This window comes from Vigna angularis, chromosome 3, assembly GCF_016808095.1.
Source record: "Vigna angularis cultivar LongXiaoDou No.4 chromosome 3, ASM1680809v1, whole genome shotgun sequence".
Classification (NCBI taxonomy): Eukaryota; Viridiplantae; Streptophyta; class Magnoliopsida; order Fabales; family Fabaceae; genus Vigna; species Vigna angularis.
In genome coordinates this window covers 27,525,979-27,543,331 of record NC_068972.1, presented here as the reverse complement: position 1 = coordinate 27,543,331, position 17,353 = coordinate 27,525,979, and the positions used below count along the sequence as shown (strand labels likewise).

General features: G+C 35.9%; 1 protein-coding gene across 2 annotated transcripts; it reads right to left on the bottom strand.

Moving 5' to 3' along the window:
- Positions 1 to 13,592: 13,592 nt before the first annotated feature.
- LOC108320234 (nuclear transcription factor Y subunit B-1) lies at positions 13,593 to 16,371 on the bottom strand. 2 transcript variants are annotated; one of them, XM_017551606.2, is made up of 6 exons: positions 16,212 to 16,371; positions 15,845 to 16,075; positions 15,617 to 15,746; positions 15,197 to 15,280; positions 15,044 to 15,094; positions 13,593 to 13,933 (listed from the first exon to the last, which is right to left on the bottom strand). In XM_017551606.2, the coding sequence occupies exons 2-6, from the start codon at positions 16,060 to 16,062 to the stop codon at positions 13,886 to 13,888; spliced, it is 531 nt and encodes a 176-aa protein (XP_017407095.1). In that variant the 5' UTR covers positions 16,063 to 16,075; positions 16,212 to 16,371; the 3' UTR covers positions 13,593 to 13,885. The 2 variants fall into 2 exon arrangements, with proteins under 2 accessions (XP_017407095.1, XP_052729999.1); XM_052874039.1 differs by having other exon boundaries at positions 15,206 to 15,280.
- Between the last annotated feature and the right edge of the window lie 982 nt (positions 16,372 to 17,353).

Below are 17,353 nucleotides of genomic sequence, written 5' to 3'. Positions count from 1 at the left end.
ATTTGATTCTATCTTTTAAATCTTTTTATCTTCTGAATATATATCTTCTTCTATATCTTTTGTGCTAACAAATATTTCCTAGAGTTTTGTGCCTAATGTCTGCAGAATGCAATTTGGTCAAGAATTTAACTATATGGGCACTCAATTCTACCAAAGTAATCTCAACCAATGGTGGGAACCTCACTCAAGCATGGATCAAAGCCAATTTTGGCAAGCTGCCGGACAATTTGAGAACCAACCACAACAACAATGGCAGCAACAACCCTTTCTATCAGGAAGTTTGGATAGGTTGGAGGACACCCTTCAACGATTTTTGAAAAATTCCGACTCTACTCAGAAAAGCATTGAAGAATCATTTAAAAGAATGGAGATGCAACTTCATTACATCAGTCAGAGATTGAATGATGAGGTTAATACTGAAGTTAACCTTAAGGAGGAAGGGCAAATCATTATCACCGAAAGTGACAAGATTCTTGATAAGGAAAAATTAGAGGAAGATGAAGAAAGGGTAGAGAGAAAAGAGAAAGAAGAGTTGAGTGAGAAAAATAAAGATGAAGAAAAAGAGAACGAAGTGGTTGAGAGAGAAGAGAGAAAGAAGATTTGTGTGAAAATAAAGAAGTTGAAAAGAAAAAGAAAAGGGAAGAAAAAAATAAAAGAAAAGAAAAAGAGAAAATTGAGGGAGAGAAAAAGGAAGAAAAAGAAGATGAGAGGAAAGAAGAAGAAATCATATGAAAAATCACATCCTCATCTAAAGAAGAATCATAGGAAGGAAAAGAAGTTCAAGTGCTTTATGGAAATCTTCAAGAAATTGGAGATTAAAGTTCCTATGATTGAGACACTGCAACAGGTTCCTGGTTTGATCAAATTTCTGAAGAAGTTCAGTAGAAAGAAGAAAAAGAAGAAGGAACTCGAGTTTGGGTCAAGCTAATGACGTTAAAAGAGCGCTTGCTGGGAGGCAACCCAGTGATTTAAGAACTTTTGATTTTATTTTGGTTTTGTAATTTTTAAGTTGTGGACTTTATTTTGTAACTAGTTTGTTGGAGATAGCATCTACTGAAGGATGCTAGGTGGTTAAGTATCTACTGAGGGATACTATGTTGTAACACCTACTGATGGGTGTTGGTAAGAAATTTTGCACCTACTGATGGGTGCTGGTAAGTTTGAAACACCTACTGATGGGTGTTGGTGGATTTTGGGTCAGGCTCGTGACGTTAAACAAGCGCTACCTGGGAGGCAACCCAGTTGATTGTTTGTTTGTTTATTTTTAGTTTTTGCATAAGCATTTTTAACATTGAATTGCAGGGAACCTATGAGGGACATGTAGGGAAGGCACGTAGGTCAAGAAAAGAAGGAGAGGAGCACTTCACGAAAGTGCCGCTGAGCGGCAATTACCGCTGAGCGGTACTATCGCAGATGGGCTTAAGTTCCCCTTAGCGGGACCCGAGCCCATTAGGGTATTGTTATACCCCAAGCTGCGTTTTAGGGTTTATTTTCTGGCTTCTCTCTGCACAAACACTTCCACACATCTTCTCCTAGGTTTTCCACATCTTTTCACTCTTACCTCTTAAGAAAAAAATCTCTTCCACTCACTTGCTCACTAGTTTTCCATCTAAGTTTGGGGTTGGGAGAGAGCATCATTGAAGGGGCTGATTTCTTCATTGTGGTTTACTAATGCTTAACAATGTATCTTTTGGTTTTGTGAATTATGTTTGATGCAGGGATGGCCTCCTCATCGGGCAAAAAGAATCAAGACTAGAAGATCCAAGAAGAGGAAGATACAGAGGACAGCTCAGACTGATGAGGAGCTGAGATAGCATTTACTGATGAATGCTATCAAATGATTATGCTTTTGTGGTTTAAGTTTTCTGAACTCATTTGTTTTTGTTTTTAGATTAGGGTTTGATGTACTCTATTGAACACCTGGTTTGTTATGATGGTTTGCTATTAACTGTGATTGTGTGATAAGTACTACTTGATGATGCTTAGTGATTGATTGATGTTGAGATAGATGTGCACATTAAAATGCTTATACAGGTGATTCACAAGCTTTGTGAACAAATGCATGAAATTATGATTGTGGTTGTGAGATTAAGCAGGATGTGTATGTCAAATGTGAATGAGCTTATATGTGAGGTTTTGAGCTCCAGAGTTTTTGGTATAATTGAATGCTACTACTTTGAAAGCATGAATGATTTTGCCCAGGTTTTCTATGATTGAATCAATTGCTTGTTTTGCATCATGTGATCAAGGCCATTTGTTGGAACCTTTTTTATTGGCCAAATTCATAAAGTTAGCCTACCAAAAGAGAACACGTTGTGTTCTATCCTTTGAACCCTTAGCCTTGAACATACACTGAAACCTTTGATTGAAAAATCTTTACCTTGAGTTAAGTAGAAGATCTTGTATGGTATTGGTAAATGTTCAAGTTTGGGGTTGTTGGGAAAACATGAAAAGCATTGAGCTAAGAGCTAAAAAGTAAGAATATGCAAAGAGAAAAGAAAAGAAAAGAAAAGAAAAAGCGAAGCTCAATGCAAATGCAAAGGCAAGTTGGGAAAAATAAGAATAATTGTGTTGTTATGATTCTCTTAACTCAAGGATTTTGTGATCCAGAAAAACCAATTTTCTTGTTAGCCCAGCCACATTATAAGCCATTGAAAAGTCCTTGTGATGATGCATGCTTGTGAATGTTTTTGATTGTGGTAAAACGAAAGGCAAAGTTGATTCATGTGACATTGTGATAGTAGAGTGAATGAGTGATTACCTCTTATACACTTGTGTGTGAGTGAAACACTTTACCTGGTGAGGAAATATTCCATGAGCACATGAACATCCATGCTTAATTGATTGATCATTCATGAAAAATAGCATTTGTTGGAATTTAAATGACTTTGTGAACACTAAAGCATGTGCACATCTTGATTGAACTCTTGGTCATAAATTTGAGTGAAGTTGTTACTTATCTTGAAAAAGAGGATTTTTGAATGAGTGAACCATCATACGAATTGGTTAGAGATTGAGTTACATCTTGTTTGCTTGAGGACAAGCAAAGCTCTAAGTTTGGGGTTGTGATAACAGTTGAAAAACTGTTATTTTTATGCTTAAATTTGATACCAAAAGCAACCTTTAAGACTTAGAAACTAGCTTGAATTCATATTTTTTCTTTAGTTTTGAGAATAAGAGAGTTGAAAGTGAATTTAATGGTTTTGTGCAAGATTCCCTTGATTTTGTAGGCTAATTGAATGATTTGAAAGAAGAATTGAAATACCGAATGATTGGAGTGCTGAAAAGTCAACCAGAAACCAGAAAAGTCAACCAGTCAACCAGAATGCTGAAAAACCAACCAGAACGCAGAAAACGTGTGACCGAGTGGCGCTGAGCGGAAAATACCGCTGAGCGGCACTTTTCGGGTGCCGAAATCACCGCTGAGGGGCAAAACAGCAGTTGGGGGGCAAAATGGATCAACCGCTAGTACCGCTCAGCGGTAAAATACCGCTGAGCGCCATTCTAAGTGGGCTTGGACCGGTTTTCTTTTGTTTTTATGGGCTTGGACTTGTTTTATGTTATTTTTATGCCCTATTTAAGGACTTGCACGTCCTAGGGTTAGACATCTTTGGCAGAAACGAGGCAAACACTCTCTCTTCCACCCCTTTGAAGGAGGATCTTGGATGCTCAGGCTACCTCTTCACCTTTTTAGGGTTTATTCTTTCATTCTTTCATTGTTCATCTAGGTTCACCATGAATATGGTGAACTAAACCTTGTATGTTTGTTGGGGAATCAATGTAATCTCTTGAAGCTCTCATATATGGAATTTATGCTTGCATCTTAATCTAAGACTTATGCTTTCTTTCATCATTAGTTAGGGTTTTTCCTCTTTGCTTAATGCTTGCATTGTTTAACTCATTCTATTGCATGATTATTGGTTTTGTCGATACGGACACGTACGGGGAAGTCTAGATCCGGGGAATTTCTCCCAATATTATACTGACAATATTATATTGGTTGTCGTTAAGCTCCTGCACTCATGAACTAATCATTAGGAATGCTAGGAATTGTATGAACTATTTGATTAGGGAGAAGCCATCTAGAATGGTACTTTAGAGAGTGGCATTAACAATGATGATTTGAATGTTGAATTCCTAAAATGTATGAGAGTGGATGAGATGAAATTGACCCCCAACAACATATTCATTCATATAATCCATTGAAAGTGTTTATCTTTAGTCTTTGCCATTGATCAATTCATGCATACATGTTTAGTTTTCGTTTTGCATAATATAATCCAATTATTTCGTTTGTAAGTCTTAGCTAATCAACAAACCACACAACTAAACTAGGTCGTGAGTCCTTTGGGAAGAACGATACTTGGTCTTACCAAGTTTATTACTTGAACGATTCGGTCATACTTGCCGATTGTGAAACAAGTTTGTGACATCATATTTTGGTGCTTACAAATTTGTCCATCACATACATTAGTTTAGAAGCACACTTGATGGAAGAGCCTAAGGAGTTCGGATCGACTGAGGCAGCATGAGTGCGATCTGGATCCTCGAAGCTTCTCCGACGAGTGAAGACGCAGCGGAATAGAAAAGCAAACGCAAGATTGAAGGGGAAACTAAAAGCGAACACATGGAAACCTAGGATCTAGGGTTTAATCGGTGTAAGTTGAAGGTATGGAGGATGAAGATGGTTTGTTCAGTGAGAAACCCTAGGAGGACAAAGAACACTATCTTGACCGATTAATCGGTGGAACGAGGGAATGAACGAAGGGAAAGAGGTTTAATCGGTGGAAGGTGACTTACAATCGGTGAAAATGGCGGAAAACGGCAGATCTAAGGTTGGAGGATGGTTGGAGACGAGGAAGAGCTCTTGCGGAAGAAGAAGCTCTTTTTGATTCGTGAGAGAATAATGAATGAGATACGAGCCGTGCGCAATGCAATGAAGACGTGGTTGATGCGTTGGAGCGGTGATGTAACAAGGAGCTGACGCGTGCACGAGAGGTGACAGTGGAGAGTCAGCGTGGAGGATGAGTGAGAAGCACAATGGTTGACGTGGAGAAATGAGAGAATGAGGAAGGTGCTTGGAAGGTGGCTAGAGGCGGTTCATTGAGACTCTCTAGCCTGACTTTCAAAGTATAATTGTGTCTGGATTTTCTCTACAGAAATCACAATTCATTATGTTCAAAAGTGAGTGATACAATGGTGGAGAGAAGTATTTATAGTAACCTGTGCTCCAAGAAAAGTGTAATGCATGTACAATAAAATGTAACAAAATACAAGAGAACAATGAAATAATTTCATGAGGCAGTATGCCATCATTCCCTCCCTCTTAAGAAAAGATTTGTCCTCAAATCTTGGCAGTTGCCTTATGAAGATGCTCCATAGCTGGAGCCAAGCCATCTTGTAGTGGCCTTATTCCTTTATTCCTTGAAATCTATTTTTCCTCCGCCTGGATCAAATATAAATCTGCAACACACATGAAATATATTTGCAATTAATATCAATCCAAGATAAAAAATTTCTAAGATAAGAACTTTAGAATAAGGGCTTTTAAGAGTTTGTTTTGACGTTTGAAGCATGTGTAGAAGTCCAAGGGAAAAAGTTATTTTGTTTTTGTCTTGAGTTATTTGTCTCCATAAAGGTAACAATAACTCAAGATTGCCATTTGTTGAAAAGTTTTGCATAGAATATGAAATGGCAATTGTTTTGAAAGAGAAGTTAAAATTTGAAGACCCATCAATTATTGGAAAAGATGTAAAGAATTGGAAACCTTCCCTTGTATGTTCTATGATTTTTGGAGTGGAATGTGCTATCAGTAGCAATTCCTCTTTTTCTCTACTTTCCTCTTCCTTCGTTTCTTCTTCTCTTCTCTTTTCCACTTCTCTTCTTTCTCGTTCTAGTCTCTCTTCTTCTCTCTTTTGTCTCTCTTCTTCTTTTCTTCGCTCTTCTTCTCTCTCTCTCTTCTCTTCTTCCTCTTTTCTTTCTTGCTCTCTTCGTTTAATATCTCTTTCCCTTTTCTTATCCCTTAACTGTTGAAGTTTTGCCCCAAATTCTATTTCTCTACGAAAGAAACCATAATCATTTAATCTTTCAAGAAATATTTTTCCATTTTCAATACTATCTCTCATTAGTTCTAGGTTTCTTTTGATTGAAAGAGGCACAAACTTTCGTCTCATGCAAGACTTTAAGTCATTCCAATCACAAATGGGGGACTTGCTTCCTATCCTAACATGATATTTGTCTTTCATCCCACCACTCCCTTGCATGTTTTTGAAAACTAGAAGTGTAGAGACTAAGAACATATGATGCACTATCTCTAGAATAGAAATAAGTTTCAGATTTACTTCTTCTAACAATGAATGGATGCATGTCATTAATTTCCCTTTCCCAAGCTAGGTATGTTAATTCACCAATATCCTCACCAAAAAATGGAATATTTGCCCTAGCTTGTTTATACAAATCATCCTCAATCCTATCAAATTCATAAAATGAACATGTTCTTTTTCTTGCATCATCAAGTTTTCTTTTAATTTCTTTAAAACTAATGGGCTGATTAGAAATCCTAGATGACCTATATGAATAACAAGACATCTTTGTTTCTAAAATTTTTTCTAGTGTAAAGGTAAGATTCACACTTAGACAAATCCCAAGTAAGAGAGGTGAGTCATAAATACTGCTTAAGTACCAAGTCTTGCCTTGCCAGAAATGTCTTGGTTACTACTAGTTACCCTTTAAACTAAAATCACCTTTAAAATCAAAGAACACAACCCACAAACAATCACAAACAATTAAACACTAAAAGACTAGACTCCTCGGACTCTAATATGACAAGGCTTAGAGTTTAATCCCTTTTACCCTAAGTCACCCCTAAAACGTGAACACAAAATTAAACAATCAATAGAAAATTCTACTCATATGGTGAGGCTTGTAGCTTTGGCTAACAAGACACACTCACCTGTCTAGCTATGCTAAAATTAAAGCAAGTAAAGTTGCCAAGAGTTTGAAAGAGCACCAAGGACTCTTCCAAAGAACTTGGACTTTATAAAAGGCCTTTTTACAAAACAAAAGCTAAAGCTAAAAGTGGCTAACACAAGACTATTACAAACAATTTGAAGAAATCAAATACAAAGAAAACAAACTATGTTACGGTCCTGGTCCACTTCTTCATTTTGCACGAAATCTTCAAGAGTATAAATATTCCTTTCAACTCTCAGCCTAAATCAAGAAATTAACTTGTCCAATCCTGCAACACAAATGAATCAAGGCTACTATCACTTACACCCTTAGTAAAACTAGTTTGCACAAAAAAAATATAGGGCAATAAGAACTTCCCTTTCTCTTGGCTGCACAAGCTTGCTAGTGAGATTCTGCTGCAGCTCAATTAAACTCCTGGACAATTTGAATTCCAATTAAAGCAACTCTGCACAGATAATTCACACCAATTCAACAGATCATGCAATCCAACAATGAACAATTTAAATCCAAAACAGTTTAAACAGTCAGAAGAAATTAAACTAGATAACTCCCTTTAGTTCAAAGCTTCCACATTAAGTGCTTAGGTTGTTGTTTTCTCAGTAAATTTCTGCTCAAGCTAAACTCTCAAGTATCAGCTTTTAATTCAACACCCCCATGTGAATTGTTTCTGCTTCTGGTTGATTAAGCTAGACTCTATTGAAGTTCTACAACTGTATCAGTGAAGGTTCTGGTATGCACTCCCAAAGCCCATTCAGTTCAAGGTTCATGAGACTCCTTGCTCAACTTCTTCACTGCTATAGCTAGTTGTAACTCACCTTCTACACAGCACAACCTATAACTGGCAATCAAAACAAAAAAAAAACTGCACAAACAATTCCAACTAAATCAGCAGATCAAACAATTCTAATCCTAACGATTGCAGGCCATACTAAACAATTTAAGCATATCAAAAGCAATTTGAGATAAAAGAAACTCCCTTCAGTTCAGATGACTGCTTGTAGCTTGCTCCAAACTCTATACTGAGATTCTACTGCTGCTTAAAATTCTTCTATTGTACACTTTCTCCCTACACTGATTCAGTTCAGATCTGCACCACAAAGCAACATATACTCCCAATGGTAGCATTTATAAGAGAAAATGAAATGGGAGTCATACGCAGAAGTACCAAAAGTAATTGAATCAGAATTTTACAAACATAAGAAGGCAGGAATTAAGAGACTGGTAGAAGTAGATTTCTCTCGTGATCAAATAGTTATATTCCAGCTTAACCAGACTTACTTTGCTGCACAAGTAAACAATTAGCACACAGTTCAAGTTCAAAACTTATTGCAGCACTTAAAATTACAACACACTCTCAACAAGAATATTTGGCTTTTAGATGCAGCCACACAAAGCTCACAAAAAAATCAGATCTCTCTGGAAGCTTAAAGCACTAATAAAATGGAAAGGTTTGGAAGGAAGATTCTCCCTTGGCAGTACAAAGCTAGAAAGTCTTTCAGACCACCACCACCTAAGATGCTACCAAGCACACAAACCTGCTTTCAAACTCCAGAAACCAAAGTGTAAAAGCTTCTCAATCAAGAATGGCTAGGCTAAGGTCAGAAATTAGAACAGAACAACCACCAACAATGTAAGCACCAAATAATGAAACTGGCAGCACAGCAGAGAACTAACTCAAGATCAACTCTAGATCAGATTATGAAAGCAACAAAAGCTCAATTATGAACAGTAGATCGGAGTTTACACTTGCACTGAGACAAAACCAGAACATTCAACAATGACAAGCGAGAAACAAAGCTTTTGATCAAAGTAAGCACAACAAATACAACCTAAGGAATAGAACTAGAAACAAATTAAAAAACACAAGAAAATCACAGCAAATTGAATCATACATGACCAAACAGATTTGCAACTGAAATAGAAAATGCATTGCCAATTGCTCTAAAATGTTCACTCCAATCCAGAAAAAAGGAGAGAAACATTAAGAGTGAAATTGTGTTGTGAATTACAGTTGCCACTTTGGCTCTTTATGTGGTTCAATCAATACTTATTTGCTAATTGCTTTTTCTTTTTCAAATCACAATAACTCATGCTTTTATACTTTCACTTTCTTTTTCTACAATTCACAACATATAATTTGACTCTATTCCAATTTAACTTCACAAGATATGAGTCATGAACAATTGATTCAACACAAAGAAAACTATAGAAACTTTGATTTTTATAACAACACCAAATTCAAAACACAAATGACTGTAGAATATGATTAAACTAGAAGCTTAGTAATGAACTAATACCAAGCGGAACAGACACATACTCAAAACATTAACACAGACTTCAAAGAAAAACCAGTTCGGTGTAGCTGGCCAAAAGAGAGACTGATGCTGCTGTAAGCATCTTGCACCCAAGCTCAATGCAACATTTCATAGCTTAATTGGTGTGCATTTGCTATCCACAAGCAGATTCAACTTTCAGCTCACAGAATTTCAAAAGTGCAATACAATTACATGTAATGGTCAGCATCAAAAACTCAAGACAGCTTCAGATAAATGAAATGACATTAAAATTGTTGTTGAAGTCTGTCATCAAGCTCATTCAATTGAATGTCACTACTTATGATGATGGACAGATCTTACTCCAAGCAAAAACTCAATTGAATCACAGTTAAACTCATATTTAATTGACAATTAAAACAAAGCAACATGACATAGACAAAATAGAAATGGATTTAGAAATTAAAACTCAAACAAAGACTTGCACCGAATTAAAATGATCAAAACACTGACTCAAGGTTCAGAACGACTCAACACAATATTGAAACCTAAACGCAGAACAACAAACATATCAAGAAAAGACTAAGAACAGCGAAGGAAAAGCGATGAACAATGCGGAAAAATAAACGCAAAATAGAAATGCGACTCAGAATCAAATGAACAAAAAAATTATGAATCAGACAAGACCGAATCGAAACAACTCAACTCGGAATCAAGAGAAAACAACGGGAAAAAGAAAAAAAAATTGAAGACAGAGAACGCGAGACAACTTACCTCTGAAGCGTGCTCGAACCTAAGCTCTGAATACCAAATGATGGAAGAGCCTGAGGAGTTCGGATCGACTGAGGCAGCAGAAGTGCGATCTGGATCCTCGAAGCTTCTCTGACGAGTGAAGACGCAGCAAAATAGAAAAGGAAACGCGAGATTGAAGGGGAAACTGAGAGCGAACACATGGAAACCTAGGATCTAGGGTTTAATCGGTGTAAGTTGAAGGTATGGAGGATGAAGATGGTTTGTTCGGTGAGAAACCCTAGGAGGATGAAGAACACTATCTTGACCGATTAATCGGTGGAACGAGGGAATGAACGGAGGGAAAGAGGTTTAATCGGTGGAAGGTGACTTACAATCGGTGAAAATGGCGGAAAACGGCAGATCTGAGGTTGGAGGATGGTTGGAGACGAGGAAGAGCTCTTGCGGAAGAAGAAGCTCTTTCTGATTCGTGAGAGAATAATGAATGAGATGTGAGTCGTGCGCAATGCAATGAAGACGTGGTTGATGCGTTGGAGCGGTGATGTAACAAGGAGCTGACGCGTGCACGAGAGGTGGCAGTGGAGAGTCAGTGAGAAGCACAATGGTTGACATGGAGAAATGAGAGAATGAGGAAGGTGCTTTGAAGGTGGCTAGAGGCGGTTCATTGAGACTCTCTACCCTGACTTTCAAAGTAGAATTGTGTCTGGATTTTCTCTATAGAAATCACAATTCATTATGTTCAAAAGTGAGTGATACAATGGTGGAGACAGGTATTTATAGTAACCCGTGCTCCAAGAAAAGTGTAATGCATGTACAATAAAATGTAACAAAATACAAGAGAACAATGAGGTAATTTCATGAGGCAGTATGCCATCAACACTACTTCATTTTGATGGCTGCAAGAAACAACCAGAGGAGGCTGTCATGAGATTACACACAATAGCAAGGGACATGCCACTTCTTGAGCATTATGAAACCTACCAAAGGCGTGGAGATGAAGCTTGTGTTACTCTCTCTAATAACAAGAAAATTAGTTTGCTAGATTAGACCAAGAGGATCCTTTCAACCATTTGGCCACGTTCTTTAAGTTGTGTGGAACTCTTGGGACAATTTTTGATGATGAAGATGTTGTTTATCTCATACTATTTCCTTTTTCACTCACAGGCACAGCCAAAATATGGTTACAATCTCATCCAAACCAAAGCTTAACAAACTAGGAAGATGTGGAGAGAAAATTTCTAGCCATATTCTTCCTACCATCCAAATACATCAGTGGCAAAGTTGTTATTGCAACTTTTTTCCAATGATTAGAAAAACATTTTTGCAAAGCATGAAAAACATACAAAGTCTTGTTGAAGAAATGTCCTAATCACGAACTTGATGATATTGCACAACTCAACATGGGATAACCCCCATTCTTTTGGCGTATTAGTAGTGATCAAGTGATTCGTAGGTGTGTATCATTGTATGTGCTAGATTTTTACCATTCATTGACTTTTGGTGAGCATTTTAGAGCATAAAGGACAAGGGTGTTGGATTGCATTCTATATTGATCTACGTTTTTTTAAAGAGGCTTGGAGATTCAAATTGTGAACAATATTAGAGGGCAACAAAAGGCCATCACAATTAGGCGAGAAATGTTCCCACCAACCCATGCTTTTTTGTAAGATATGTGATGTTTGAGATATTGACTTAAGGAGACCATTCCTAATGTAATTTAGTTACATTTATTTTTTTTAGTATAAACTATGTCTCCAAATAGATGAAGTTATAACCAATGAATTAATAATTCTTATATGGTGATAAGTTTTGTCAAAACCAATATATTTTATAGATTGAGTACCACAAGCTCTAGTTAGTAACTAGAGAACACACTTTTGTAATAAGTTACTCAAAAATTTGCTTAAAGAGTATGAAATGATTTATAAGGTTGTTACACCTTATCATTCCCAAACAAATAGACAAGTTGAAATCTCTAATAAATAGATTAAAAAGATTTTGGAAAAATTGATTAGCCTAGTAGAAAAGATTGGGCCACACGCTTAAATGATACTCTTTCAACACAAAAATTGCCTACAAAGCACTGTAGGATGTTTTTCTTCCAATGTTATCTTTGAAAAGGTATGTCATCTACCAATATATATTAAGCATGGGTCATATTGGGATGTCGAAGCATGCAACTTGGATTTTGAGAAAGTAAGAGAAGAAAGGAAGCTTCACTTGCAAGAACATGAAAAGATTAGGCTGCAGCTATGAAAACTAACTTCTACGAAGAAAGGACCAAACATTTCCATGACTAGAGAATAGCAACTAAGAAGGAGTTTAAAGTTGGCCAAAAAGTCTTGTTTCAATCAAGATCAAAAACTCGTTGGCAAACTTCGTTCCTGCTGAATTGGACCATTATTGGTCCTCATATTTATCATGATGGAGAGCGGAGATCAAAAAATGAACCATCAAACACAACCTGTAGGGGCAAAAGACATTCACTTGAACTGTTTTTGAAGATTCCAAACACTCCATTTAAATAAATTTGAATATCAAGAACCTAAACTTAATTAAATTCAATAATTACAATAATTTTTTACACACACATTTACGTTTCTTTTTCCCGTTACATCAATCTTTTTCTAACTCAAAAAAACTCCATTTAAATTTGAATATCATGTTCAAGAATCTAAATTTAATCAAATTTAATAATTACAATATTTTTTTTACACACATTTAAGTTTTCTTTTTTCCGTTACATCAATTTTTTTAACTAAAAAAGAATCCATTTAAATTTAAATATCATCTTCAAGAACCTAAAAATTACTGTACTTTTTTACACGCACATTTACGTGTATTTTTTCCCTCACATTTCTAACTCAAAAAGACTCCATTTAGATTTAAATATCTTTTCAATAACCTAAACTTAATCAAATTCAATAATTACGACAATTTATTAAACTTTTAAAATAAGTATGGTCACAATAATCCACCCAATCTAAATAAACAGTAAGTCAATGTCACAAAAATTCACCCAATATTTTAATATAATTTATTGCTTTTGTTCAAGATAGTATTATTTTGACATCAGTAAATTTTTACACACACTTTAAAACTATTTTATGTTCTAATAGATTGTCAAATAGTATATTTAGTATAAAAAAAAGCATTTTCCTTTTGCACTTACGTTAATTCATGTCCGTATTCTTCCAACTTTTATATGCAAGCTATCAAAGTGGGTTTTTCATTTTAAATTTGAGTATTCTACATTGCATGACTTAATTTGGTGGTAGCCAATTTCGTCCAGCAGAAAAATAATTGCAGTAGTCAGCAAACCCCAGTGAACATTAATTATTTCCGTCGAAAAGATAAATAAAATCTGACAATTTCATTTCCACCAAAAATAAAAACTAGTTTATTCAAGTTCAAGAAGGATTCAGAGTTTGGATTTAACGCAATCATTTACGTCAACTCACAGAATTCCTTGGTCAGTGGAAATATACATTTCATGTAAAATAGATAGGAGAAGCTAAAGCTCGCCTAGTGTATGATCCGATTAAATCTACTACGAAAGGGTTTTAAACATAGAAACATCATCCGATGGATAAAATGGAAAGGGAAAGAATAATACCAATTTATGCTTCCAATCAGTTACAACTTCAGTCTTTGCAAGGGCGCTTGTTGATGGAATAAAACAAGCATTGATCCAGCATTTACAATATAACTTATGAATAATGATTCTTTTCCAAAGATAAATGCAAGCCTTAATAAATATTATCTGGTCTCAGGAACCAGCATCCCCTTATGTCAGTATCGAGATAAGACAAAATGCATTCAGTATGCCAAGGGGTACATATAAAGCTTCACCGACATTCAGATCACACATGTTTCAGGAAGATCAATGTCTACTCTTGGCCTTGCATGGGAACAATCATATGTGGTGGACCCTGGGGCTGAAAATTAGAACAGAAATTCAATATCATAAACATGCTGCTCGAGTTAACATTACACAAACTAGAGAAAAAATATCCATATAATGTCACGATTCACGCTTTATTAATAGCCTTCATATCTTTTATTTCAAGAACTGAAAATCCCTGCTTTGAAATTCAGTTTAAATCGTTACTACAAGGTAGCCAAGTCCGATATATCTAACTTCTTGGGGGATAAGGTAACCTTGTAGCTTAGTTAAAGATATTCCATCTACAACCTCGATTCACATCCAGAAATTTTTTAAAATAGTGCATACTTTTACCATGAACTAGCAGGACACATATAATCTCATTTATAAGTAATAACCAAGGTAAATTGCATAATGTTACAGCACTACCTTTGAAAATATGTACATGCTTTATCAAAGAAAGCATAGTGAAACTACCACCCTACCTTGGGGTCGGAAATCACTAAAGAAACCTACCACCCCATCACCAATATACAAGACCCCAAAAGACCTAATTCATTCCCAATGCAAAAATTGCAAAGAAAAACTTCAAATACTACAGGGGCCTTAACAGCTTTAATGTATTCAATAATTAGCAGGGGTACAATTTCTTAAAGGTGGGAAAATTCTAACAAGACTAGTTTAGTAGTTTCCAATGCCCAAAATTTTACATTTTCATGTTTATAGTAAGAAAAAATAGAAGTATTCTAAGATAGGCCACAAATTGAATTGAACAACCTATAAATCAAAAGGATTAGAGAGTCAAGAAAGGAGAGAAACAGATAATTGAACAGAACTCATGTAAATAATTCATAATCAAGTTATCAGCCATTAAGAGGGACCCCTCTTTTGCTACACGCCTTCAAATTTCCAAAAGGCAAATCCGAAATGGTACTAGAGCTAGCATAATGAGAAACTAATTACATTGAGCCCCAAATAAAGAAGCTTTAAGGAGGAAAAGGGAATATAAATAGTATTTCTTGTGAATGAAGGATCAACATCTCATACTAACATTGCACTCATGTCAGATTAAACAGAAATATCGCCATCTTCATTTATCAATGCTACGCCCCAAGCTCAGGAAAAAAGGGGATACATTGCATAAGAGAGAGTAATCAATCACCTGAGAATTCGTGTAGTTAACACCTTGTGAGAAAGAACCTTGATGAGCAAGCTGTCAATTCCACAACAAAACAATCCAACATCAGATGCCAATGTCATTATGTATTCAAAGAATATTTCCAGCAACACAACCAGTAGTAGTGCATGTATTTACATTCTCCACCTGGACATTAGGATTAGGATAAACATCTCGCTTAGAAGATGACTCTCCACCCTTGGCCGAACCCTTTGAATCACCCTGGTTCAAAAGCAAGCTTATAAATAAAAAGAACATAATGTATACACACACATACAAAATGGAAAAGAAAATGACAAAGCGCAATAACTATTTATCAAAGATTGAAATTACCTCAATCTGCGCATTCACAATCGGCCACGAGAAACAAAAAAGGGACAAAAACATCAGTGAAAAGCAGTGTTAAACCCAAGAATCTAGAACAGCATGATGTACAATAATCAATTAAGTATCAATCTACAAATGATGTATACATATTACAGGTTTGTCGGTGAAGACTAATTGACTAACTGAAAACAAAAAAGTAAACACAAGTAAATAAATGTAAACTAAAATTACCTCTCTGTAAGAGGCAAGGTAAATCTTGAGCGGATCAACATATTCCTCGAAACCTAAAGTGGCCATAGCCCAAAGTAAATCGTCGCCGTTAATGGTCTTTCTCTTCTCTCGCTGGCACTTATCGCTAGCTCTGAGAAACATTTGCTCGATTCAGTCATTGATTCAGCACTTAAGTGAATCCAAATAATAAAAAATGAAAGCGCGAGTGAGAAACGAGAAGCAGCGTACTCGCTGGTGATGAAGCTGATAAACTCGGAAACGCATTCCTGCACGGTTTCCTTGGCGTCCTTGGCGATTTTGCCGTTGGCGGGAAGCGCTTTCTTCATGATGCGGCTGATGTTGGCGATGGGTAGGAAGCGGTCCTGCTCGCGGAAATTGGAGCGGGGACTGTGCTCGCCGCTCTCGTGGCTACCGCCACCGCCTGGACTCGAGGGAGCATCGGCCATGGTCGCCGGAACCCTAATGGGAGACGGTGGAAAAACATGGTAAAATTGGGGGAAGGAAAACCCTAGAGTGGGATAGAGAGAGAGAGGGAGGAAAATAAAAAAGTAATGGAAAAGAAAAAGAAGGGGAAGTGGTGGTGAGGTGTTGGTACCTGAGTGATGTGATGTGATTTGTGATTGGCGCGGGAAATGGACGCTGGAGAACAGAGGAGTGAGGAGACGATGGAGATCAGACTCTGCCTTTCTATCGCCACCGTTCGTTTTTCTTTCCCCTTCCTTCCGCTTCTCCCATTGCTTTTATACTTCCCCAAAAAACATCACTATAATAATTCTTATAATATTATCATTACATTATTCCCTTTTCTCGAGACCAATATTTTTATTTTTATCACAGCTACTATTTATTATTTATTATAAAACTAAGAAAACAATACTGTACAATACAATCATCCATATCTAATTTCCTCAAATTAGGTTTTTTTATCATTTCTAATTTTACTTCTCCTTTAATTGATATTTTCTTTTTATCATAAAACTGATCTAATGTTAGTTAATTTATCATCGTAATCTCTTTTTGTTTGTATATACCATGATTTTTAGTCTATTCATAACCATTTATTAGTCGGTATAAGTTGGTATAATATCATTTTATTCCTATTTTATATTGTGAAACCTATTCAATTTTTAGCTTTTTATATTATTCAGATTTTAACTTTTCAATTCTTCATTATATCTTTCAATTCTTTTTTTGAAAGGTATGAGTGGAGCTTAGTTTTGATGTATTTTCTCATTTCTTGTCTTTTTGTTCATTTTCTAACTCTTGACAAGAACAACGTTGATAATGGATGTAATAAATACATAACAGCAAAAGTAAAGGTGTGGTAAAATTTTTGTTTCGGAGATTAAGAATGACATTGACGATGGAATAAGGTGTGGATTTGTAAGATTTTTGTTTCTATTAAATTATTTGGAGATTAAGAACGAGGTAAGATAATATCATTTTATTCCTATTTCATATTGTGACACCTATCCAATTTTTAGGTTTTTATATTATTCAGACTTTAACTTTTCAATTCTCCATCATACCTTTCAATTCTTTCTTTGGAAAGTATGAGTGGAGCTTAGTTTTGATTTATTTTCTCATTTCTCGCCTCTTTGTTCATCTCCTTTCTCTTAGCGGGAACAATGTTGATGATGGATGTAATACACAACATCAAAAGTGGGAATAAGGTGTGGATTCGTAAGATTTTTGTTTCTATTAAATTATTTGAAGATTAAGAACTAAGATGTCAAT